General features: G+C 36.1%; 1 protein-coding gene across 5 annotated transcripts in view; it reads left to right on the top strand.

Moving 5' to 3' along the window:
- WAPL (WAPL cohesin release factor) overlaps window positions 1-23,164 on the top strand; it is a 74,570-nt gene extending 51,406 nt beyond the window's left edge. For all 5 annotated transcript variants that reach the window (XM_072869315.1, XM_072869317.1, XM_072869316.1 and 2 more), the window contains 12 exons: window positions 30-141; window positions 5,439-5,666; window positions 10,677-10,788; window positions 11,779-11,876; window positions 13,531-13,607; window positions 14,830-15,005; window positions 15,331-15,446; window positions 16,164-16,325; window positions 17,614-17,821; window positions 19,022-19,110; window positions 20,205-20,300; window positions 20,689-23,164. In XM_072869315.1, coding sequence (XP_072725416.1) covers window positions 30-141; window positions 5,439-5,666; window positions 10,677-10,788; window positions 11,779-11,876; window positions 13,531-13,607; window positions 14,830-15,005; window positions 15,331-15,446; window positions 16,164-16,325; window positions 17,614-17,821; window positions 19,022-19,110; window positions 20,205-20,300; window positions 20,689-20,754 — 1,540 coding nt within the window. In that variant the 3' untranslated portion in view covers window positions 20,755-23,164. The remainder of the gene's footprint in view (window positions 1-29; window positions 142-5,438; window positions 5,667-10,676; window positions 10,789-11,778; window positions 11,877-13,530; window positions 13,608-14,829; window positions 15,006-15,330; window positions 15,447-16,163; window positions 16,326-17,613; window positions 17,822-19,021; window positions 19,111-20,204; window positions 20,301-20,688) is intronic.
- Window positions 23,165-25,287: the final 2,123 nt, after the last annotated feature.

Raw genomic sequence — 25,287 nt, 5'->3', positions numbered from 1 at the left:
TGTTCTAATCCAGAATTATTTTTCTCTAGTGTAATCAGCTTGGCGACAAAGTGCGCCATGCCCAGCTTCCGAATGCATCTGAGAGCACATGGGATGGTAGCCATGGTTTTCAAAACACTGGATGATTCCCAACACCATCAGGTATGGATACATTGTGTATTTCATTAAAGTTTGATACCTGTTTACTTTGTATGAATTTTGTGTACACATAATTCAAGGTCAAGCATCCAGTATAGTGTGCATCTGGGAGAAGTGGCTCCATTTTAGAAATCTGTAGTGAAATGAAAAATAAGAGCACCTGCATTCCAATGACAAATTCCCCTTCCACTGATTATGTGCTTCTGGGTTTGGAAATTCTTTTAAAAAATCATTTAAGCTTTTAAGAACTGACTGTGCTTTGGATTGCTATTTTATATTTTCTCAAGCTTTTAAAAATTATTTTATTGTTGTATTTATAATTTCCTTCAAATAAAATACATTTGAAAGGAATCCTTTCTCCTTATATTTAAGGATGGCTCTAAGTGCTCATCTCCAGACTTGCTTGTATGTGAATTATCACCTTTTCTGTAGCTGTTGTGGGGCATTTTTCATATCCTGTCTTGTCTTCTTGAGCAGTGCTGTAATTGCCTTGACTATGTGCAGTGTTCTATGATAAATCTAGGAAAGGTAAATTTTAACTACTTATGGTAACACGACCTGAGAGTTAAGAACTGAAGCAGTTTGGGGTTTCCTTCTTATCAACTTTACAAGTTCAATTCAGCTGTAATAGAAAACACTTCTTGGGGGTGATACAATTTTTTCCAGCAGTTGGAAACTGTGCCTCTGTAGGGCGTCCCTTGAGGTATTGTTACAAAAGCTGAACATAGGAAATGTTACTTCAAGTGGGTAGTAGATATGTACATCCAGTCAGGTTTATTACTTTTATTTAACAGCTCTAGAAGAACAACATACTATGCAGAAGGAAACTTTGCACCCACAGAAATAGACATTTAAGAGATGGTATTTGACATCTTACTGTGGGTGGGGGAAAAAGCTGGAGAGCTTTAAGTAACTAATTTAGAATAATAGCTTATTTTCCATCGCCCTCAAAAATTAGCAATGGCTAACTGTAAAACATAGGAACCAAGTTCAATGCATTCATTATTTTGTGAGCTGTCAAAATTGTGCCAAGTGATACTAGAAATAAATAAAGTATAGTCACGCTACTTAGGACAGTTGCCACCACTGAGTTGCAGGAGATCTGCAGAGGACAGCTACAGTTGCTTGGAAAATGTACAGGCTTGCTCGGTGTATTTTTGGCTGTCTTTTAACAGTTACCATTATTCCTTCATTTTCAAAAGAACTAGCACATACAGTTCAAAAGGAAATTGCATGCTATTATTAGTCTGCAGTAACAAAAAGCATTGATTATATTCACTATTTTCAGTATATTTGAAATGCTCCCTTTTGTCAGGGGAAGAAAAAATTGGTAGTTAATGTTTTAATACAGTTACAGTGCATTCTTGGTACAGGTTATACAGTATTATAAAATTACTGATTTATCAAACTGCTATTAATAAATGCTAAAATATATGCTCTAAGTACTGACAGTATATGCTTCACCAATGACCTTCTCTGTATAAACTTGCTGTCTTTATATACTACCCTTTCATTCACTATTTCACTAAAATTTTAACTTGTTCAAAATGAATAGAAATTTCTCCACTAAATCTCAGTGCAAAGTAACTCAAGAATAACAACTCACACTAGGCTTTGCTTGCATGGCTCAAATCTATTTAAGATTAATAAGGACTGGGGAAAAAAAATACAAATATTTTGTTAATATTTTCTTTAAAGTATTTTGGAGATGGGAAAACTGCCACAATGACATTGCTAATGGAAACAAATATGAGTGTATACTGCATTCATTGTACTGATACAATGGAATAGACTGAGAAAGTAGAGGACTTTGACGTTTCCATAAGAATATAAAATAGCAGTTGCAGAGGTATTTTTTTTAATCAGTAAGGAAAACAAAATAACCAGTTATCTTACTGAGCTATGCCCCAAAATATTTACATGAAAATCACTTGTTTCACTGAATTTTTCTTGTAGATTTGTCTCTAAGCTACAGTTTCAGTTTTTAACTGACTTTGTCTCTTCAGCTATGCTCTAAAGGTTTTGGAGTATTATTAATTTTAAAAACTATATTTTCATTATAGCTGTCAGTAGTTAAGCACAGAAATGTGGTTTTGTAATGCCTTCAGCATGTGAATAATTAAAAAAAAACAAGTGCATTAAATGTAGTGCCGAACCCTAGAAAATAACCATCTGTTCCTACAAGCTGGAGTATAAATAGAACAAGCAAGGGAAGACAAGGATGAGAGTGGGTGTAAATGGTCTGCTGTTTCTGGAGTATATGTTCAACTAGTATGTTTTCCTGAATTCTGTAGAAGTATGGAGTGCAACTCCATAGTTAGATATGCCCTAAAATTTCTGTCTAGAGCAAATTCTATTTATTTTACTTTTTTCTCCTCTCCACATTTGTTTGGAAACAGAATGTGTTTTTAAACATGTTGAGAAATAGAACAGGGGGAAAAAAAAAAAGCCCACCCAAAAACCCAGCTTCACTACTGCGAACCATAAGGGTCAGATTTTGAGGGTTTGATTGGGTTCTTTGGTTGTTTGGTTTGTTTTTTTTAGGATATTGATCAAAAATGAGTTGCACTAACAATTTTCCCCTCATTCTCAATTCAGAATTCTGTGTATGGTAGGGCATGAGAGAGCTTTCGGACAACATGGTTAACTGTTTCTAACACTTACAGAAGATCAGAGCAAAATGTAGACCTATATTCAAGATGAAACCAACTTGCCTATAGGGACTAAGAAAAATGAATTTTAGAAAACCTTTATCACTGGCATGTATCTGAAGCAGCTTTGTTTCACATTATAAGTACCATTCAGATTTGAGGTCCTTACTTTTGCAACATCACTATTTTCCTGTTGCACATCAGCATTTGGAGGCTTATTGGCCTGATTGCCTTCCGTATATTGCCTTCTGTATACCCACTGTTGCAGAAACGTAGTTCTTGTTACACATAGCTACTCCACTCCTTTTTGCTTTTCTGGCAGTCCTCCTCCTGCCTGAAACCTTCTGTATAATGTCTTAGTCCCCTGCTTGGGTCCCTTCTGATCATATTTAAGTATCTTAAAACCTGGGTGGAAGGTCCAAAGGGAAGTGTTGCTATAAGTGAGCTTATATGGAGGGAAAACCATTACTCTCTGCATAATAGGAAGTCGGTTGGATTGCAAAGAAGGGAGCCTGGGACAGGCAAGGGCTTGATACAGAAGCTTACAAAACGAGTGTGGTTGTCCTTGTCAGACTTTGGAGTATCTGTAAAGCATTTCTGAGTATTGACCTAAGAACAGTCTCTGAATTTTTGAAATGCCTAAATATTGGCAGCCCAGATTATAAATTCAGCAGTTTCCCTCTATTAACTGCTTCATAGTTTCTAGTCGATAGAAATTCCTTTGGGGGCTTAAGCATTTTTTTAGCAGGAAGCTCACCTAGATAATGCTGGTCACTAAAAAATAGTTCTTCATGGATGTTGCTTTGTTAGGTCCCACATTGGCTGAACAGCGGTTAGCGGAGTAACCTTTGGTTTCTCTGGAAAGCATGTGCTTCTGTGTCCTGTTTTAATAACCGCCATTCTGAAGGAACAGAGTCTTCTTCCAGGAACCTGAAATTTCTTACAGTTTAAACCAGTTGCAAGTAAATCCAGAGTAAACAATTTCTGTAATTAAAATGATAAAATTGCAAGGTTTATTGGAGAAAGTTAATAGAAATTAAGGGAAAGCAATTTATACCCTGTCTATGTAGACAAGCTGCATAGATTGCTTTCTGCCTTACATCTGACAAGGCTGGAGTAGTGATATTCACAGCTAAGGTTTTTTCTTTTTTTTTTTTTTTAAATCAACCCTGTGTCTCGATGTTGTATTCGCGAAAGGAAATGTAGATTTGGAAACTCTTGCTTCCTTCCTTCAGTATTCCAAAAATATCTTTGGTAGTTAGTCAGATTAAAGTCTTTATTCACCTGAGGGTTTCCTTGACTCGGTCAGGAAGGAGTTTTAACATAGCTTTTGATAGACTGTCAGCTGCCTAATCCTGTTTTGGAAATGCTGATACTGCTTAGTATGACCAGGTATGATTATTACTTGCTTCTAAAATAAATAGAAGCACCTAATGATTGCTTTGGTGGTTGGCTGAACTCTAAACAAGATGTTAATCTGCTATGACACAGAAATTCTGCTCTTTCCTGTTGAGCTGTACCACATTCACATCCCAGAATTAGTTTGTCTCCATTTTTCATTTACCTTATACAGAAAAAATTGGAGTAAGTGCATGTAGCATGTTGACTCTTGGGAGATGAACTCAGACACACACATATCCCATCCCACCGTGCCCCCCCGCCCCCCCAGCTATTTTTTCCTCCAGATATCGTCAAAGGTTTCTGAAAGTATTGTTCCCAGCACAACTCAGTTCTCCATGAACATTTCTCTTCTTTACCATAACTTGGAGCTCGCCTGGATAGATGAGTCTCTTGGTGCAAGTGCTGTACTGTCATTTGTCCCTTCCTGATAGTCACCTTCTGCCTTTGCTTTTCTGGATCCTCATGAAGATGAAATTTAATTCATTCTTGAAGAAGGATTAAGTATTCTTAAGCCAGTAAGAGGTCCCTATACACCAATTCTGTGTAAGATAGGGATGGTCAAGATAATAACATTTACTTGTTAAGGACTGATGGTGACGGGGCAGGGGTGAAGCTGGTTTGTACTCTGGCTACTTCCAAAAAGCAGAATTCTCCTGGCAATTGTATGTGTTTATGCTGGAGTGGTTTGGGTAAACTGTTGACTGACAGACGTGCTTGGCAGAATCAGAATGTATGGCATCAGGTGCTTTTTTTTTCTTTTCCCTCCTTCCCCCTCCTTTTTCCGTTCACATGCAAACACTGTCCCCATGATCTCTATTTTCTGGTGCTGTCACCAGCTTATCCCATCGAACCAGGATGTTCACCTACCTTGCCATGTACGCTGTGCTTTTTCACTTTGTTCCCGTGCCATCTGTCTCTTCTATAATGCTGTGTTACTGGAGTTACTGTTTCTTATTCTGTCTGCAGCACTGAGTCCCTTAAAAGTAGAAAATCCTGCTTTTCTACCAGGGTTTTGTAAATGTATTAAGTGATTTATGTCTCAGTTGTATTGGTTAGGAGAATGGATTAGTAACTTGCTAGAAGGAATCAATGTACAACAGTAAGTACTCATGCAAGTGCTAGCATAGACTGGGACTTGTCAGGCTGCTTCTTTCGTAAATCTTCAGCTTGTTTATTAAAAATTGTAAAAGGTCTGCCTAATGTGATTACTAAAAACTAACTCTTTTTTCTTTCCTCTCCCAACCCAAGAATTTGTCCCTTTGTACAGCGGCTCTAATGTACATCCTGAGTAGAGATCGTTTGAACATGGATTTAGACAGAGCTAGTCTAGATCTGATGATACGGCTTTTGGAATTGGAACAAGATGCTTCTTCTGCCAAGCTGCTGAATGAAAAAGACATGAATAAAATTAAGGAAAAAATTCGGAGGCTGTGTGAAACTGTTCACAACAAACATCTTGATCTCGAAAACATCACGGTGGGTATCATGCTTTTATTTGAAAGCCTTGGCAGTAGTGGAGTGCTTAATAAAATGGAACTTGTAAGCATCATCCTTAATCTCATATCTCCCAGCTAAGGAGTCATGACATTTTGTCTGCCTTCTATAGATATATGACTGCACTGCAAGTATTTTCTTCTTTAAATTTGAAATTTCCTTTCTAAAAGGCTGCTAGTAGGATAAAGTTATGATGATCTTCAGCTATCTGATTCACCATTCGCTCCTGCTAAGGGTAGCTAGTTAAAGGCAGCAATTAAAAACAAGTAACACTTTAAATACCCATGTGTTTAAAAGCTACATTTAGGTTATTTGACTGTGTTTCTTTGCCTAAATTTTATGTAGACATTTGCAAACAATAGGGGTTCTTACATGGGAGTAAGAGTATGGTGTGTTAAATTGAAAATGTGGTGCAGGTTCTCTCATTTAAAAAAATAAGAATCTATCCTACAGAAACTGATTCCTCTCTACCCAAAGTGTGGTGGCAGATCTGTTGATTACCATAAATGGGGATGAATTTTTTTTTTCCTTTCATTCTCAAATGTACTGGTTTTTATGAATGTGTCTTCAGCTGCAACAGAGTGAACTGATTTTGTTTAAAAATAAATTTGGGCATGGTTAGATGCTAGCTTGAAAAATAAAGGCTAAGTTGCAAGTCTTTTAAAAAGAGTGTATTTAAAGAATTGATGACAGATTGACTAGATGAGTGGTCATAGATGGCACAAATTAGTAATATGTTTTTGCTTTCACCATATTTCAGTATAACAGATGTTAGTATGAGCTTAATTTTTTAACATCCTGTAATACAATCTTTTAATGTTTTAAAGATTCATACTAGGCTTTTGCCATTTTTCATGTAATACTTACACCCGACAGGAGAAGCTTCTGATTTACTGTTTATGAATTGAGCTTTTTAGAGCTTTACCTCTGCAAGTAATGTTTCGACTCCTGCCAGTAATCTTCAGTTAAGATTGTATTCTGTTTTAGGTTAGATTAAAAGGTGATATGCCTTGTTGAGCTGGCATTTTCTTTTGTAGTTTTTGTGACTTTTTTGTTGTTTTAGGAAGGGTTTGGTTTGGTTTTTTTTCCCAAAATTCTAGCTATGGAACAGATAGCTGAATTGGTATGAAAAGTCAGTATTATGTAGCAGTAGAAAGAGCTGAATTTTGGGGGAGGAAGATAATATTGATGACATAATTCTTAACCTTGGCAATCAATTTGTGGTGACAAAGGAGAATTGTCTCCAAGTTTCAGTTTTAGGCTTGTTTCCTACAAACCTATGAAACGTGTGGGTAGGGGGCTCATATTAGTTTTCTGGCCTTTGAAATCTGCAAAGGAAGAATGAATTTGAGATTATTTTCTCCACTTTCAGCTTACTCTCTGAATTCACATGATACAATCTGAAGATGCCAACACAGAATGGAATCTGTTCTCTAGGTGGTGATCAGCTAGGAATTGGTATAATCAGTGTCTTATTTCAGTGCTGTTTTGGCACCGAAGGCAGCTCACGTAGCTCACAGTCTGTCAGTGCCAGGATATCTTTTGCACTATAAAATGTAAGACAGCTCCCTTTATTAAGTATGGAACAGCTGGTACAGGTTCCTCATTGCTAAGGCATCCAGCCACACAGATCACTGTCTCCTGTTTGAGCTTTTCACATTTTCATAATCTGAGCTAGCCTGATGTTTTTTTATGAACTGTAGTTCTGTTCTTGTGTTTTCTTAGGCACGGGTTTTAAAGGGAGATGATATATTAAAAGGGACTCTGTCTTGTGAGGAAGTTGTCCATGAGTAAAGAGTAATATCACAGGCCATCAGTTGCAGCTGTTTTCTTTTTTTCCTGAGGCATCTCTATATCTTAAAATTACGTCGAGCTGTTGTTGCAAATGTGTTGAATACTGTAGTACCTCACATATGGAAACTGGTTCCCTCCCAGCTGCACCGTCTAGAAGCAGAGACTATGTAGTGTTTAGAGAATATATGCAAGCCAAATAAGATGATTAGGTTCTCTTCCAATTTATGATAGTAGCAATGGTAAGTTGAGACAATAATGAACTTCGTATGTAGAAGATAAAGTTGCTTTGACATATATCTCTATCATGAGATATAATAAGTAATCTCTGTTTTGTACCAAATGACAGGCAGAAAACGCTGACAAAAATGCAAATCTTCTGGGGGTAAAGAAAAGATCTGTGCTTTTTCAGACTCAGACATATCCACTGAGAAACAGAAGGATTGCAGCAGATGTTTTGATAACTCCTGTTTGTGCCTAACCGATTACACCTTTGGTTTTTAAATCTTGCACAGATCAAATGATGAGCAATACTGCCTATCTCTTTCCACAGACAATGTTGTTTGTGTGACTTTCTAGAAATTAGATTGGACTAATTATTGAGTACTCAAACAGGTATTCAAAGGGTTCTGTTTTCTAGACTGCTCTGAACACTAAAAATGTAAACCCAGAAATTGAAAAGGAATTCTCTGGGTTGAATTTGTTCCAGGGTTTTTTTGCTGGCTTAGAAGATAAAATCTGAAGAACTTAGCCTTCATGTTAGCAAATGGCACTTGCCTGTCAGTCAGCATAGCCCTCTGTAGCTGATGCTTGCAGCTAGCTCCTCTCTGTTGCATCATAACAAAAACCTTCAGAAGTGACTTCTCTTTTCAGTTGGTGAAAGAGGTTATTCTGTTTTTCACTCTGCATAAGGCTGAAAGCTTAAGGGAACTATGTTTTGAACCTTTGGTGTCAAAATTGCATAGTAATTGACTTAAAAATTGGATAGAATGGATTACTTTCCTCAAAAGCAAAAGGGTTACAAGGTTTGATTCATTTTATTAAAAAAACTAAAAATAAAAAATTGAAAATTGTGTTCTTATGCCCAGTACTATAAATATCAAATTACATTCTGGAGTTTTTTGAAGTCTTATTGCCCTTTGGTGGAAAACTAAGCCCTATATTTTAAATATTGTGTGGCCTTTGAGCTTTCATGGTGAAGGTATTTAGGAAGTTATCTAAATCTTTTGTACCCGTTACGATCTCTAAGGAGAGTTTTTCATCAGCTTCTATCAATCTGGTCTAGCTTATGCATGATTTCAGATATCCATGTTACAGTATTTTCAAGCTCAATCTATAAAAGTGAAAGGAATCATCTGAAGAGGATGGGAAAGCTTCAGAGAGTTAGGGATCTGTCAAACTGCTGTCTCCAGCTTCTCGCCCTTCTTCTCTCAAAATGCTTTCTCATATGTTTGGCTTCAGAAGGGACGTTCTCCATCCATTGCTTAAAATATTCTTGTCTCCTTTAGCATTATGTTTTTAACTTAGAGTTTTTAAAAGTGTGAGGTTTTGGGTCTTATATCTCCCAGTGATGAGATGAGAACACTCTGTAACCAAGTGTGTTTAGTTTCCCCTCCTGTGGGAAGACTCGATTAGTGGCTGTTGGCAATTAAAGGTAGTTAGCAGTTTCCCAGGTGGTGAAACAGTTGCAAGAGTAATGCAGCTTTTGTTTTTGTTTCCTCTGTGATGGGGAAGTGAGGTGCTGCTGACTTGGGGAAGAATGACCCATTGTAGATTTGCTGCTGTTTGTGTTCTCTTGTCCCCTACAATACTGTCATGACCCAAGGACACCTCCATTTACACTGGAGAAATGCTGTTACTAACTATATGCTCATCAGTGACAGTGTGCTGCAGAGGTTGCTCCTACAAAAAGGAGATCACTAACTTTGGGTGGTAACTCTTCTTTATCGAGATTAATCTTCAACTTTCTTTTCCTCCTTGGAAATCAGTATTTTGAAAACAAGGAAAGCAGCTGAAGCTGTTGGGGGGGGTCTCATACAATTTATAATTTGGTTTTCCAAGACAGTGGGGTGTTTACTCAAGCCTGGTGAGTACTGTTATTCCCAGGAGGTGCTGAGGTTTGAACATCTTGGAACGTGCTGCATAGCTCAGAATAAGCACAGCCCTCCTTGAAGCGTTACAAATCAAATGTGTCAGGGAGGGAAGATAACTTGAGAGTAGTCAAATTCAGTTGGCTTTAATGAGATCTTACGGCTTTTTCTCTGGCCTATCATTGTTGTATTTATGTACCATATATTAAATTATTAAGCTTATAGTAGTCCAGATTTGCCTGTGTGTTTTCCAGGTGTTACAGAAGTCTATACTGGTCACTTTTGTGTAGGTGTACATTTATACGTGTGTATATGTTTTATTATTAACATTTGCCTTTTATTAGAGGCCTTTGGAAAAACAAGTTATAGTCTTGACTTTATAAATGGTGTTAGTTTTGGTTAAAAACATTGCAGGGGATTATCTAAGATAATCACCTAAAATCTCTTCATCTTCCATTTGCAGAGAGTAAACTTATCTTTGCTGTCGTTGACTTTTGATATGTATTCTTTTTTTTAAATAAATCAGTAAATATAGTAAGATTTTTCTACTATATATTCTATTTTATTATAATTATATCAAATATATTATTGGAATATAATATATATTATATTTTACTATATTTATATTTTTACTATATTTTTGTTTTAGTTTAATTGCTATCTTCTATGAATTTAAAATTAAAAACATGGAATACCTACATTAGAATCAAATGTATTCTACAAGCAGCAGAGCCACTGTATCTGGGAGACAGAGAAGCAGTGTTCACTGTGGCTTTTCTTGGGTTTTTTCCTGCCTGGCTGATTTGTCCATTTCCTTCCTCCACTTGTTTCTTTTGATAACAAGAGAAACAGATGAAAGGAGGCTGCTTAGGTTTTCTAAGCTATTAATAAAATCAAGAAAAAGTTGAAAATGCAAGGTACCTTTTTATCAGTACCAAGTTGGTTTTTTAAGATACACATTTTTCAATCTGTTCTTGCTCCCTCTGGTGGTTCTTCTACTCGGAACCTATAACTTTGTATGGTTTTTATATGACGTATATTTGTATGATTTGATATATTGGCTACAGCTGCATATGATGATTTCACTAATTCTGGAACCTAACTCTTTCAGACCGGGCATTTGGCAATGGAGACATTACTGTCTCTCACCTCAAAACGAGCTGGGGACTGGTTTAAAGAAGAACTGCGACTTCTAGGTGGTCTTGATCATATTGTAGATAAAGGTATATTGGAGATGCTGCTTTGACAGTGTGAAAAATTAGTGAATCTTACTAAGATGTTTGCTTTTCTTAATGTTCATTTTCTGTGGTTAAAAATAGAAACATATTTTTCTCAGCAATGTTAAAAATAAAGTACACAATTCGATATCAGGTCACTGGGAAATATTAGTGACTTTAATCTGTTGCATGTGGGATTGAAAGTAGTTTTAAGGTTAAACAGAATATGTATAATGTTGCATATAATGTGTGAGATTAAATATGGCTTATCGTAGCCAGAATACAGATTACTGTGTTACATATCTCTGTACAGCACACAAATACAGCACACTTTTCCTAGAGTAAAATCTCCTTTACAGTCTTCTAGAATTATTTTCAGGCCTGATATTTTTTAACTGAATATCCCAGAGGAAGAAGAAATGGTGGCTTTTTTTGTTTCCTTATTTTTTTTAAGAGAAGTCTTGGTTAGTTTTTTTGGATCAGCATCTCACAGATAGGAAAAGGAACATTTCTAAAATGAATTCTTGAGCTGAATAAAGCTTGGTTTTAAGTAAGCAGGGGGGTGTACAAAGGAACGATTGAAGAGATGAAAGCGTTCAACTTGCACATGGTTTAAGACTTGTAAAGTGTGGGGAGAGTGTGCGTGCTGTATCTTTTTTTTCTCTTCTAGAAAACAGTGCATTACAGTTAAGGAACATAGTCATGTGCTGTACAATCTCTTCATTGTCAGTAGAAAATAAAATACGTGAATAGGTAATTTGTGGCAACAATCACCAAGTTGTAAAGCCAAAATTGTAAGCGGATTTTTTTATTTACTTGGAGAAATGAAAAATTTTGGAATGCTGATCATGTCTTTGTGATTGTTTTCTAGTATTAGGGTTTTGCAAAGTGTAAAACAAGGTTGATAGCAACTCTCTGAGTAGCTAGTTAGTTTGTACCCTTGGCTTTTGAAGACCTCTTACTGATAGTGGAAAACAACTTCTTTTTGTTGTTTAGTTAAAGAATGTGTGGATCACCTAAGCAGTGATGAAAATGAAGAGAAATTGGTTGCTTCGTTATGGGGTGCAGAAAGATGTTTACGGGTCTTAGAAAGCGTGAGTATGAGCAGATGCATTGCATTTCTGAAAACCGCTTTTCCTCTACCAGACCTTTTCAATGTTACATTTTTTCAATACATGGTTATATAATAATGCTATAATGTTGATTATTTTTTATAGAAGATACTAACTTTCTGATGTTTATCAGTGTTCATGGAATGTTTGTTTGAAAATGTCTTAGCATTCTCTAGGTATGTACAACGTTGCAAGTTTATTTTTGGCAAGAATAACTGAATGTAGCATGATGCTTTTTCTTAAGTTCCTACGAAAAGCTGCTGTTTATGGACGTTGTTTTCGAGGCATGAGTTTGACACTCTAGTGTGTGTCTAGTAGTAATGGATCATTATAGAAGCAGTATTTTCTTAGAAGCAATAAATCGATGTATATTTTAAGAATTGCTACTTTCAAACATCAGCTTGTTAAGCGCTGAAAGAGAAAACTGCCCTGAAAGTCAGACTAGTCCTGTAATTGGTTGAGCATGTATATTGAGATGGTAGATATTTTCTTATGGGAACTATGAACAGAATTAAAATACGTGGTACTTCTGTAGAGCTTAATTGACAGGACTTGTGAGTGTATGCTTCTCTACAATGCCTTGTTTTGCTGAGTTTCATATTTGTTACTAGTGTTACTCTTTTTGTATTGTGATATGGTAAGCAAGCAGAAGAGTGTTGTGGTGTTATAGCAATACGTCTCCACGCATCAGAAAGTGATGCTCGGGTTCAGAGTACAGGTCAATGAATCTTAATGAACACCTTAAACCCAAGTTAGAGGGCAAATAGCTACAGCAGTAACTTGTTTTCTTCACTAAAGTAATAGGACAAACTCAAAGATAGTGTAAAAGTAAGCTAAAAGCTGAGAAAGATGAGCAATTGCTGAAGTGCTAATTCAAGGGTGCCTACTTAAAAATTAATGGCACCTAGCTCTTTACCTGCCTTCTAAACAGGGGGAGAAAAATTTTCAGATCCAGTTTCTGGTTTTATATCTGATAGATGGAATTTCCAAGCAATGGTAGAAGAGCCTTGTTTAGTGGTAGAATATTGAAATTTGAACTTAAGGGTGGTTTGTGATGTAGTAAGATCCTTAGGAACTTGGAAGAGATGACAAAAATCAAAACAACAAATAATGCAAATTTAAGAGAAGAACTTTTACTGTTTCTGAAAACTGATTCTGAATTTCAATCAGGGGAGTCAAGGAAAAACTTGATTTTTATGGTTGGATGCATAATAAGCTATCAGAAGTGGAGTTTATGTCAAGTCCTAAAAATAACATTATGTATATAATTGTATTCTGTGTTATATTTTTATATGTGTATATATATATATGCATACACATATATACATACACACTTGGGACAGCGTAGTCCCAGGATATAGATTCAGGGTTCTGCTGCGGCAGAACATTCTGCCATGTGGTTTCTGTACTTCTGTATCAGGGAAGATAGTTTTGTCTTCAATGCCACAATTTTGTGTGATTAATTACAAGGTGAAAACTCCAAGGAAATATTGGACAATGATAAGTGAAATTTTACACTGGATAATAACCAGGAAATGTGTAACTAAATAAAGTGGGGTGGTAGTGGAAGGGAATGCTTCTCTTTCAAAGAAAAAAAAGTCCTATTTTTAATATTACTTTCTCCTCCTCTTTTTAGGTAACTGTGCATAATCCAGAAAATCAGAGCTATCTGATAGCATACAAAGACTCGCAACTCATAGTCTCCTCAGCTAAGTAAGTTGTAACAGAAGACATTTTTGCAGAGCACTGCACATAATAGAGGAAAAAAAAATTATTATACCAAAAGATTCTAGGGGGAAAAGCCCCACTATTTCCACTGTTGCTTTTCATTAAGTAATACTTAAGTTAATTTAGAGGAGGGTACAGGTAACTACCTGAGTACTGCCAATATGTAGTGCTGCTGTTGTTGGTTCTGCAGAAGCTGCAAACTGTGGATTCAGCTCCTTCTGTACCAAGTTAATAGGAACACAGAAGAGGGCAATTGGGAACTACTTTTATTTATTGTGTTTTCGCTATGCATAAGTGTTTACTGAAATGGAGCATAACAGAATTGACAGTGTAACTAAGAATTAAAATAGTGAAATTCTGTTCTTAGCTGTTCTCCCTGGTAAAGATGCTCATACAAACACCTCTAACCCATTTATCAATCTGGGTGAGGTCTCAGTTGACTGGCAGAGACTGTATCCCTCTTGTACTGCTCTTCATAAGAGAACAAATTAAGCTGAAAATTTGACTCTGCAGACCTCACTGGAAACATAATTTCATGGTTGTAGGTTAGATATTTTGAGTATTTCTTTAAAGTAAAAAAAAAAAACAAAACCCACACCAAAACAAACCACAGCTTACTATGCTATTTAGACCAATATATATTTTTGACATTTTTAGTTTTGTTTGTAATTGAAATCAGTGTTGTCAGTTTAACGTCAAACTACTTTCATGCAGTAGAATCATGCCTGTGGTCCAGAGATTAAGATTTTACTGCTAGGAAGTCACGTGTCATTTATTTATTTCTTACAGAATGGAAATAGCTCTGAGGACAGAACAAGAGAACATTTAGATAACATTGTCAGAATAATGTTTTGCCTTGATGGTCAGAGGATATGAGAGGCTGGGTTCATAGGGAGAGGAGATATCTTTTGTAAGACCATGTGATGAAGCTGCAAAGAAAAATTAACTTTTGCTCTCAAAATCTCAAGCTGATAAAGCTCTAAGCCACAAAGCTTTCCTGGTTTTTGTTTTCACAATTTCAGTTGAGCTCATAAAAAATTTTGTAGGTGATAAGTTTATTATCTCTCCCTACAGACTGGGCATCTGAGCATCAGAAAAATGCTGCATAAGCTCTGTATTTGAGTTTTTTTTCCTGGTGCAACAAGTATAAAGGTGGAATGTCCTGTATGTTGTGGAGGTAATTTTGTTCTGCATCTTCTCCCTGCAGAGCACTGCAGCATTGTGAGGAGTTAATCCAGCGATATAATCGTGCTGAAGACAGTATCTGTTTACCAGACAATAAGCCTCTGCCTCACCAGAATGTAACTAACCATGTGGGTAAAGCAGTGGAAGACTGTATGAGGGCCATCATTGGTGTCTTGCTCAACCTGACAAATGATAATGGTAAAACAAAACAAAAATTTTTTTTGCATATTCTGTGTTAAAGCATCAAATAAAACATTAATGTAAACCCTTTTCTTATACTGATTATGGTTTTCCCATGTACAACACAATAAAGCAGTTATGTATGGTAGATGCTTGCTTTACAGTAACCAGTAATTTGTCTTTGCAAATTGGATGAGTAATTTCAAGTATTAAGTGTTAAGATGCATGCTTTGGCTAAGAGGGTCCCGTTTGTCTTTAGGGCCAAAAGGTTTTTATCAGTCTGCTTGCAGTTATGAAAATGAGTATTTTCAAAATTGAGTCTCTAAACTTTTTTTGTTTACAGAATGGGGTAGTACAAAAACAGGTGAACAAGATGGTCTGATAGGCACAGCTATGAATTGTGTGCTTCAGGTTCCAAAGTTCCTACCTCAAGAACAGAGATTTGATATTCGGGTGCTGGTAAGCTATTGTATTTGTTACATTAACATAAAATGATTTGCCCCCTTCTTGTGCATTTAACTACTCTGGTTCCAAATTAAGGAGCAGCCTCTATAGTTTTCATTGACCATGTATATACTGAATGAGGTACTTAAAGAAGATTTCTGTAAGGATTTTGTGGTTTTGAGCTCTAACCATTTTCCCTGTGTTTGGTGGGAAAAAGTGCACTGCTAGATGAACAAGAGATTTAGCTAAATAAGTCTGTGAATTATCTAGTTTTCAAATTTCTTTTCAACTTCAGAAATACGGTGGATGTTATTGTTTGAGATAAAGGCTTCGTCAAATTTACCCCAGCTTATGTAAAATGGGTCTGTGTGGCTTAAATAGCAACAGTGCAATTGTGTATGTGAAGGGTCTTTTAAGAATATAAGCTGAAGGTTGGACACCTGAATTCCTTATCTATAAATGAAATCTCATCTTTAAAAGTGTTTTCGTGTTCAGAACTGGAAAAACAGAGATTCCTGCATACAAGTTCTAGTATACAGGGATTTCAGTTTTGCCTCATATTTCTTTAAATCCTGATCCCTCTGTCTATCAAACTGTTTCATAAAGGTGTGTTAGTAAGTTATGTATCCTCAGAAAGATAAGGCCTAAAGATGACATTTATCTGGATAGGTGTGTTTTGCTAAATTGTCCTTTTCTAATGTGTGTAATCCTCTGACTCTCCAATTCTTGCAGGGATTGGGTCTGTTGATCAATCTAGTAGAATATAGTGCTCGGAATAGGCACTGTCTTGTCAATATGGAAACATCATGTTCTTTTGACTCATTCTGTGCGGGAGAAGGAGATGATAGCCTAAAGATAACTGGACAGATTGATGCTGTTCAGGCTTTAGTGCAGGTAAGAAATGCGGTTTTCCTGTAATAGTTACCATTTCTCATTATCAGCCTGTCAAGGGGGAAGGGAGAACTCAGCAATGAAGATTTGTCAAATTTTTTTCCTGTTTAGTATTTTGAGTACTACAGCATAGTGGGGGAAGAAGGGTGCAACTCACAACTTTGCCTTTTTCAGTACTGTCCATTACAGAAACAGCTTTTCTGGTAAAAGACAGTGGTATCATTATTACAGATGTCCAAAGGCTGCTCTCATGCTCCATAAAGCTTTCTTGTTCCTATACGGTTTATTTCTAGTTTTCTTGTTCCTAAATGGTTTACTTCTAATTTTGTTTTAAACAAGCTGTAAAAATTGTAAGCTACTCTTGTCTTACATACTTTGCTTCCATAGATTTTTTTTTAAGTGCTATCTTTATGGGAGTTTGCGACTTTAAAAAAAAAAAGTCATGCTTTATAGGAGCAGTAAAATATGGATGTAATGAATATGGATGTGAAACAGTGTTCTTAAATGTTGTATTGACTAACTTCTTAAGAAAAGAAATCCACCGGTAATTTTGGTAAACGAGTTCCACCATGCAAACTAAAATAAAAGAATTGAAAGGATATTAAAGTACAACCTTTTTATTTTCAATTGAGATAATTTTATGGATGCTTTTAGCAGTTCTTCTAATTAACTATGTGAAATAACTGTTCAGCAGCAGACAAAAAAAATCAACAGTAAAAATAATAATATTAAATATCTTAACATATATACCTTGGCAAAGCAATATTTAATAAAACTGGTGGTATTATGGTTTGGGAAATAATTTGCAAGATATAAGTGCACAATATGAGATTGCTGGTTCAGTCACATCCTTGAGTAATTTTAAATTACTTTTTCAAATTTTTGCTTTTTACATGTCAAGGGAAAAGCTAAGAGAGCGAAGAGGGGATAGCTAGCATGAAAAGAAAATAAGGATTGGTAGAGGAGACAAAAATGGACAGGAAAATATGGCAACTTTCAGTCTTCAAGCTGTGTCTCAAAGAAAACGACTAAACATTTACAATGCCCAAGAGGAGCCTGGCAACTTGTTCAACACTGGGGGGGGAGGGCGGCCTTTTCTGCAGAGCACAGCATTAGTGTTGGGGTAAATTGTATTTTCCTTTGAAGAAGAAAAGGCTATTGTTAAGAAAAGTATTGAAGACTAACTGTATTAAGGGGTGAATTGTGAAGGGTAAATAAACTTTCAAGTATTAATTCAATGTGTTTAGGGTTTAATTTAGAACAGAAATTCTCCTGAAATTTTCCCCATTAGCTATTTCTTGAGCGTGAGCGAGCGGCACAGCTGGCGGAGAGCCAGACAGACGAATTGATTAAAGAAGCTCCTACTGCTCAGCATGATAAGAGTGGGGAATGGCAAGAAACGAGTGGGGAGATACAGTGGGTCTCCACAGAAAAACCTGATAATACTGAAGAGAAAGATAAGAAGGAAGAAGATGATGAAGAACTTGATCTTAATAAAGGTACGTTGCCTGGTTGTGATGAGCTCAGAAAAGGCAAAGAATTCTGTGATCGCATAAATTCGCACCCCATCCTCTGCTTCCTATCTACATGCAGTCTCTTGGGCTGAGATTTCCTCAGCGTACTCCCCAGGTGAAACTGTTGCAGATCATAAGTAGGAGCAGTTTAGAGCTGAAACAACAGAAGTGGAAGAAGTTATGCTACTTTTTATTTTCTTAATAGTACTTCCTATCTGTTCCTTCTTTAAAAAAAAAAAAAAGATCCAAACCTTTTTAGGGACATTCTGTGTAAGAAATATTCTGGAAGTGATGGCTTTTAGGCCTTTATCTTGTTCTTCTGAAACAGTCCTTGAAAGTTACCTGCCTTAATTTTGTTTTCCAGGGTATCATGACCCGTTCTTGTTTCATGCTACTCTTAGGTTTTGGTGGTTTTCTTCCTCCCCTCCCTATTTGCATGTGTGCTTCTTCTGTCCCCATCTTCCTTGTGTCTGAGTTCTTGTCACTCCATTGGTGGTATCTCAGGTACCTGTGTAATGCCTTGATGTGCTGCATCTTTGGTAGTTTGTTCCAGGAATTTGGATATCTCTAAGCTGAGTTATGTAGTTTGTGCCTGGAAAATATATCAGGTCTGAAACATCAGTCCTTGTTTAATCTCCTAATAGTACGTGGTGTGCATTACTTCTAATAGCGTTTTAATCTTCTAATAGTAGGTGTGGTATATTACTTTCTCCAACCTTGCTTTATATCCTTCCTCCTTTTTGTAGCTCCATCAGCTGGTGGCTGCAGCTATTTGTGGTTTGCCCTAAAATGCTGTCATTAGCAAAAAGTGCTATATCTGTTATCCTTAATACAATAAACTTCTTTTGGTGGAAGTCTTACTGGCTTATAGTATCACATGAAACATTTATATTTGTATGTTGGTGTGTTAAGCATACAGTTTGCACATTAAAATGGCAATTAATAAAATACTATAAAATGTAATGAATTGGAAGCGAATGAACACCGTTTTTCTGTTCAAGAATATGCTGCTGAGTTAGTAAGTACAGAGTCTGTCTGATTCTTGCCTCTGAAGTCTCAGTCCAAAAGCTCATTTTGTTTGAGAAAAAAGAATTCTGAAAAGTGATAATGAAAGATTGTATCTGAAGCAGTAAAAGATACCAGCTGCTTAGAGAATACAATACACTCGGTTGTCTCTCTTTACAGCTCTTCAGCATGCTGGGAAGCACATGGAAGACTGCATTGTGGCCTCATACACAGCATTGCTTCTAGGCTGTCTCTGCCAAGAGAGTCCAGTAAGGGAATAAGTCAATAACTTGCTCTTAAGTCCAATACAATTTTTAGTGAAGTAATAATTTGCAGTATTGAAATGGGTTTATTAAATTAGTGTTCAATGTGAGCTAGTACGTTGATGAAGCTATGCTGATGTGTATAGTTTTGTGAAAAGTTCCCAGAGGTATTCCATCCAAAACAAATTTTCTGAACATCACTATGTTCATCAAAATCAGTTGGAATTGAATACTTAACCTCTTCCGCCTCTCTCCCCTTCGCTGCTAGTCTTAGCCAACGAACTTACTTTGGAAAGGCAAAGGAAAATTGGCTCACCTGTTCCATAATTAGAAAAGCTTGCTTTATTTTTCAGTAGTTTCAATAAGCAAGTTAACATCAGATTTGTTTGGTTGGTGGTTTTTTTTCAGTCTGCTTTATTTTTTCCTCCATTGAAATTGCATGAAATTGTGTATGTCCATATTAGTTGAAGATGATTGCCTCAGGTTGGAAATACATAATAGAAAGCTGAAGTTAAAACTTAATATGGAAGATGGAATTCTAACGGCTGAGAACTTCATAAACTCTCCTGTCAAATATATGCTCAAATGAAAATGAGGTTGAGACCTGCCTTCATGCTTGTCTAAATTTACCGTGACGGCAGAAATGCTCTTTAACATCCTGTTCTGTACCTTTTGACTGATTAGCTTCCATACAATTTTAGTGTTTGGAGTGATACTGACAACAAGTTCATTAATTCTCAACCCTTAACAATTATAAAGGGAGATTCTGTCCACGTCAGGAGAGTAATCTGGTGGGGTTTTTAGTTCTTGATAATCTTGTAGGTCCTGGGGAGGTCTGATGGTGGTAATGATCTTTAATGAAAAAAAGAAAAAATAACAACAACAAAAAGAAAGATTTGAGCAATTGTTTCCTAGAAACATAAATGCCATGAACATATGAGTATTGCTTGAGAGACTTAAATCATAGAGATGACAGCAAAAGCCATCGTAATAATGCTAGCTATGAATATACTTGTCTTATTGCATCTCACATGCAGAGTAATATAGTTCTGTGTCGGAAAAATATTTCCCAAATTAAAATACATTGTTTTATTTCTTAGATCAACGTGACTACTGTGAGGGAGTACTTACCTGAAGGGGACTTCTCGATAATGACCGAAATGCTCAAAAAATTTCTCAGTTTTATGAATCTTACTGTAAGTAATATATATATATTTTTTTAAATTGATGTGTGTAGATATTTTTGTGATTGTGTTTTCTGTTAATAGTCCATACATTTTTAGAAGCATTTAACACTTTTCAGTTTGTGTCTTTAGAAGAGCACAGGATGATTTTCTGTTTTTAAATACTGAAGAACCCATTTGTCTGTCATTATTTTGGTAGTAAATGGAATGAAACTACTTTCATTCCATTTGATTGTGACTGGTCAGGAAAATATTTTTGAATCCTCTGCCTGAACCTAATTGCTTTTCCTGGTATGTAATCCTAAATACTAAAATTCTGAAATGAGCATAGTTCTCAAATATTTTAAAGACTTACTACAAATGCTTGTTTGTTACTTCTGTTTTCTATTACGTTTTCCAGTGTGCTGTTGGAACAACAGGCCAGAAATCTATCTCTAGGGTGATTGAATACTTGGAACACTGCTAGATACTTAACTTCCGCTGCAGGCACTCTAATGCTGGAGCTACCCTTAGACAAAAGAAGAAGTCATGAAAGAAGTCCTTGAAGGATATACCAAGAGCATTCATCTGTATCATTCGTGTTCGGATTTTTAAGGCTACCTGGTCTCTTAACCATGCATTCAGCGTTTTCTAAAAGACAGTTACTACATCAATCTGCAACTATCAAAAATGAGGGGAAAAAGGTTCTGAGGAAAATAAATAAAGAAACCATGCTGTTTATGATGCAGTGCAGTATTTAAATATTTTTTGGCAGGGTTTACCCTCCCTATCTTTTTTCTTGCTTTGTTCGTGACAAGTTTCAAGGGGAAAAACTTGCTGCTGATAGTGCAACTGCTGTTTACTGTTGAGCCACTGTTTCATGCCAGCCAGGTGCAAAGGCAGCTTAGCTACTGAGGTATCAAACAAATGTTCTAATAAAGAAGTTCTGGACAGCAGCACCGCTCCTATTTGAGTTTAATTTGCTCTTGCTTTTTTAGTACTAGATTATTCCAAAATCATAAAATATAAATTTTTAAATACTTTTGTGATTTTAACTACTGTCTATATTTAAAATTTGTTGGAATCCAAAGAGGTGAGGATTGGATAGTTTATTTTTTATACTGGTTTGATTGAAATTAGGTTGTTGAACTATTTCTCAGTTCTAAAACTGTCATGGCCCATGTACTGTAAAATGAGAGACCATAACACTTTGTAGTTCCAAGAAGCATGCAAACCCATAAACACACAAAGCCATTTGAGGGTATGTTATCCACAAAAGAAATAGTAACTGTAAAAAGTTGTGCCCTGTTTAAAAAAAAAAAAAAAAATTTAAAAAAAAAACAACAAAAAACAACTCAATCCCAGGGTAGTTTACACTTCTAACAAGCAAAAACTTTGAAATGCTGTTTTAATTTGTTTCAAGGAAGCACTCAAGATGTATTTTATAATGCTCAGTACAAAGAATTTGGATGTTTTAGGGGGAAGAATTTTAAAGAAGCTAAAACACCAATGGGGATTAATGTTTCCAGCTGACATAATCTTTCTATTTCATTCTTCTGTAGTATGACAAAGTTTAAATGCATACAACACAAAGCCTTAAATTGCTGATATAGGTAAGATTTTGTTCAGTCTGAGGTCTAGTTCACAGCAAAGCATTGTGTTTGAAGACTTAAGTGGAACAAAGAATCCCAGAAAATACATGACTTTTTTTAACAATTTTTTTCTTGCACTCATTATTCAGACCAACAGAATTGGTAATTATTTTTATTAAGCTGGTCTTGAATATTTGCAGACTGTTCTGAGATCTGCTTCATCGACATTTTTAAATACCTGTATAGGTGGTTACATCATGTTATTCCATTGAATTTGTAAAACTTGAAGCCATAAAAATATTAGTTCTATGTATAATGAGGGGGAAATAACAGGAAATCTAACCTACTTTTAGATCTTGTGTTATCTCCATGTATAAAGTTAAGAACTTGTGCTTTTGTATCAGTGCCAGCTGTAAATTTTTTTACATACAGTGGCTGCCTTCTATGTCTTCCTATTTTTGATAATGCAGATTGTTGGGAATTCTGTAAGGAAGTAACTGATTAGCGGCAAAAATCCTATGTTGGTCATACTTTTTTGCGTTTTCTCTCATCACCTTCTAAAACTTAGTGTATCAGTGTAACTTAGAAAAGTTTTTGAGGTTGTATTCCCCTTTGTTTAAAAAAACCTCAGTATTGAGAGAGAGAGAGAGAGAAGTTGTATGTAAATGAGCTACATCAGGAGGAAATTCTTAAATATTTTGCCCATCTAGCTTTCTGATTTTAGACGTTTTCACTTATAATGGGATTTCAAATTGATTATACAGTTTTCTGTGGAGAGTTGGCAAGAGAAAATAAAATACAGATTTAATGATGGGGGAAAGCAGGGACAATTACCTTTCTTTGTTACACTGGTAATTGTTTGGGAATTGATTTACCTCAGTGTTTAACAGGTTTTTTGGTTTGTTTTTTTTTTTTAAATGTAACTAATTGTCAAGCACTGACAAATGCAGAATTTTTTTTTTGAGGGTGGGGGGAGAAATCACCCTGTGAACTGCAGTGCATTTTTGTGTGTTAGACCCTCAAATAACTCTGCATTAAAGGGTACTTGAGGCCAACTTGCAAATTAAAGTTTTAAAGTAACTTTTTTTCCATTGTAAATATTTGTGTAAATACTCTCAATTGGAAATTAGAACAGTAGAGTACTTTTCTGAATCCAATCCTATTTTTATTTTATACAGTATTTCTCAGCTGTGATCTTTGGAGCAAAAGCCAACGGCAGGAAAAATAGTTTGTACCAGTTTCATGAAGTATGTCTTTGGGTTTTTGTAAATAATTTTAACTCAAATAAAATTGCTACTTTCAATACATATCTTGTCTTTTAACATGTAATAAAACACTCCTCGGAGTGATTGCAGAAAGAGGCAGTGTCAGGTAAATTGTTAAAAGGGGTGGGGGGGAGTGGAGGAGGAAAAAATAATAGAGGAGCATCCTGAAGGTAGTGCTCCATTTTTCGTTGGTGTGTTGGGACAACAGAATTCAGTGCCTGGACCTGAGGCTGTGGTCAGTCAAAAGGCTTGAAGTTTTTTGGAGATGATATACTCAAATCGTTTTGGAGTTCTCCATGCAAGTTGCTATTGATCCTTCAGCTGAAGGGGCTCGTAACAACTCTGAAGAGCTGTAGTTAGAATAACAAAGATATGCTAAAGCATAGGGGAAATGGGGCAGTTCTTGTTATGGTGATACTTTTCACATCATGGGGGATGTTAATGGCTTCTTTCTTCAGTGAAAAATGAGAAAATTACCATGAGCATTGCTCTGTTTCTCTGTTAATATGAATGAATTTCAGGATGGATTTTCTCCCATGGATTTTTTCTTAATTGATACAACTAGCTACAGGTACAATATGCAATAATTCATGAGCTGTAAAGCGAGTTGAATATGATGTGTTGTCTCTTGCCACTTCAACATGCATCAGTATAATGTAACTTTATTTCTGTGCGGTAAAGGGATGTTACTGGAGTTTGAAATATGGAACAGTATGTTATTAGTATGTGGCACTGTAGGAGGCAAATACAGCTTTATGTAAGCAAGTGTTTTCAAAAAAAAATTTATAACATCCGGTAAAAGTATTTCCTCTTGGTTATTTCATTGGTAGATATGTAATGGAAGCATTATGTGTGGATGCTTTGAGATGACATCAGCATTTTCAGATTAACAGGACAATTGTGAAGCTTCTGTAGAAGATTTGGGAGTCATAGCCTTTCACATGATTATTTCACTTTTGGACTGTTTTGAAATGCATGATTTGCATAACAACAGTGATCTGGCATGATCTGTACAGCACTGATTTATCAGAGGCTTAATGTAAAAGCAGGTGGTAGTGCTGCAGATGATTTCTCAAGCTGGCCTAATGGAGTTGTTTTTGTGCTGTCAGCAGATTTAGTCTCTGAGCAGAAGATTGGACAGTGATCACAAAGGTATAAAAGCTTCGTTCTTCCCCCTGAGCCAAGCATCTGTGCCAGGCGTGCAGCTGGAATAGTGTGGTTCTGCTAGGAACTGAATAATCGCTGCATGGCTGCTTCTGGGTGGATGAGAAGATAGTGGGAATTCTCATACCAATTTTAGGGTGTTACATTTTTTAATTTTCTCTGTAACAGAGTATTCTAACAGGAGTTCTTGCTTTTAACCATGTTCTCATGCTCAAGTTCCTCACTGAACTGATAAAGAAGTTTTTGGTGTCAAACGCGCTAGCAAGTATTCTGTCCTCCCTCATTTTTCCTTTCTGGACATCAATAATTCCTCCTTTGAGTAAGCAGAAGTCAAAGCATACTCGGTTAGCTGGGGCCTGTTACCACGCAAGCCCACATAGCTCTTTCAGTAAAGTGTGTTTTGTTTTTGTTTTGTTTTGTTTTTAAGGTGGTACTTTCCTTGTTTGAATGGCAAGGAAAACAAAAATTGTGTGTTTGAGTTCAAAAGATAAAGAGGACTTAAGTAGCTGCCATTCTTCTGCATCAAGCCCTTCCTTATAGGATGTCTTGTTAATTGGGTTTTTGAAGATAAGAAGATTGGAATTTGCCCTGAATCCTGCTAGCTGAGTGTTTTCAAAACCAGGCCAATGTAATTCTTGATGCTGCTGTTTCTCCTCTGTGTAATATGTTAATTTGTCTTTGGGTAAAGGACACTACTGGATTATTTTAGCTATGTGGAACAGAAGCCATTCATACACATTCTTTTTTTTACCTGCCCTAAAGGTCCCCTGTCTAAGGGATGGTAATTTATTAAGATGTTTGCAGCATCAGTAGGTGCAGATACTCTTACTGTAAATAAAAGTGAAACCATTATAAATAATGCAACTGCTTGAAGTCCTTATCCAAAGGTAGACTGATTTACTAATGCCACAAGGATCTTTATTCCAACTGTGAAAATCGAACTTAATTTGTAGCTGTAGGTTAAGTGTCAGGTCACCATGCTTGGTATAATGTCTGTGT

The sequence above is a fragment of the Ciconia boyciana genome, chromosome 8 (assembly GCF_034638445.1).
Source record: "Ciconia boyciana chromosome 8, ASM3463844v1, whole genome shotgun sequence".
Taxonomy (NCBI): Eukaryota; Metazoa; Chordata; class Aves; order Ciconiiformes; family Ciconiidae; genus Ciconia; species Ciconia boyciana.
The sequence above is the reverse complement of the archived record's forward strand: the minus strand, read 5'-3'. Positions and strand labels throughout refer to the sequence as shown.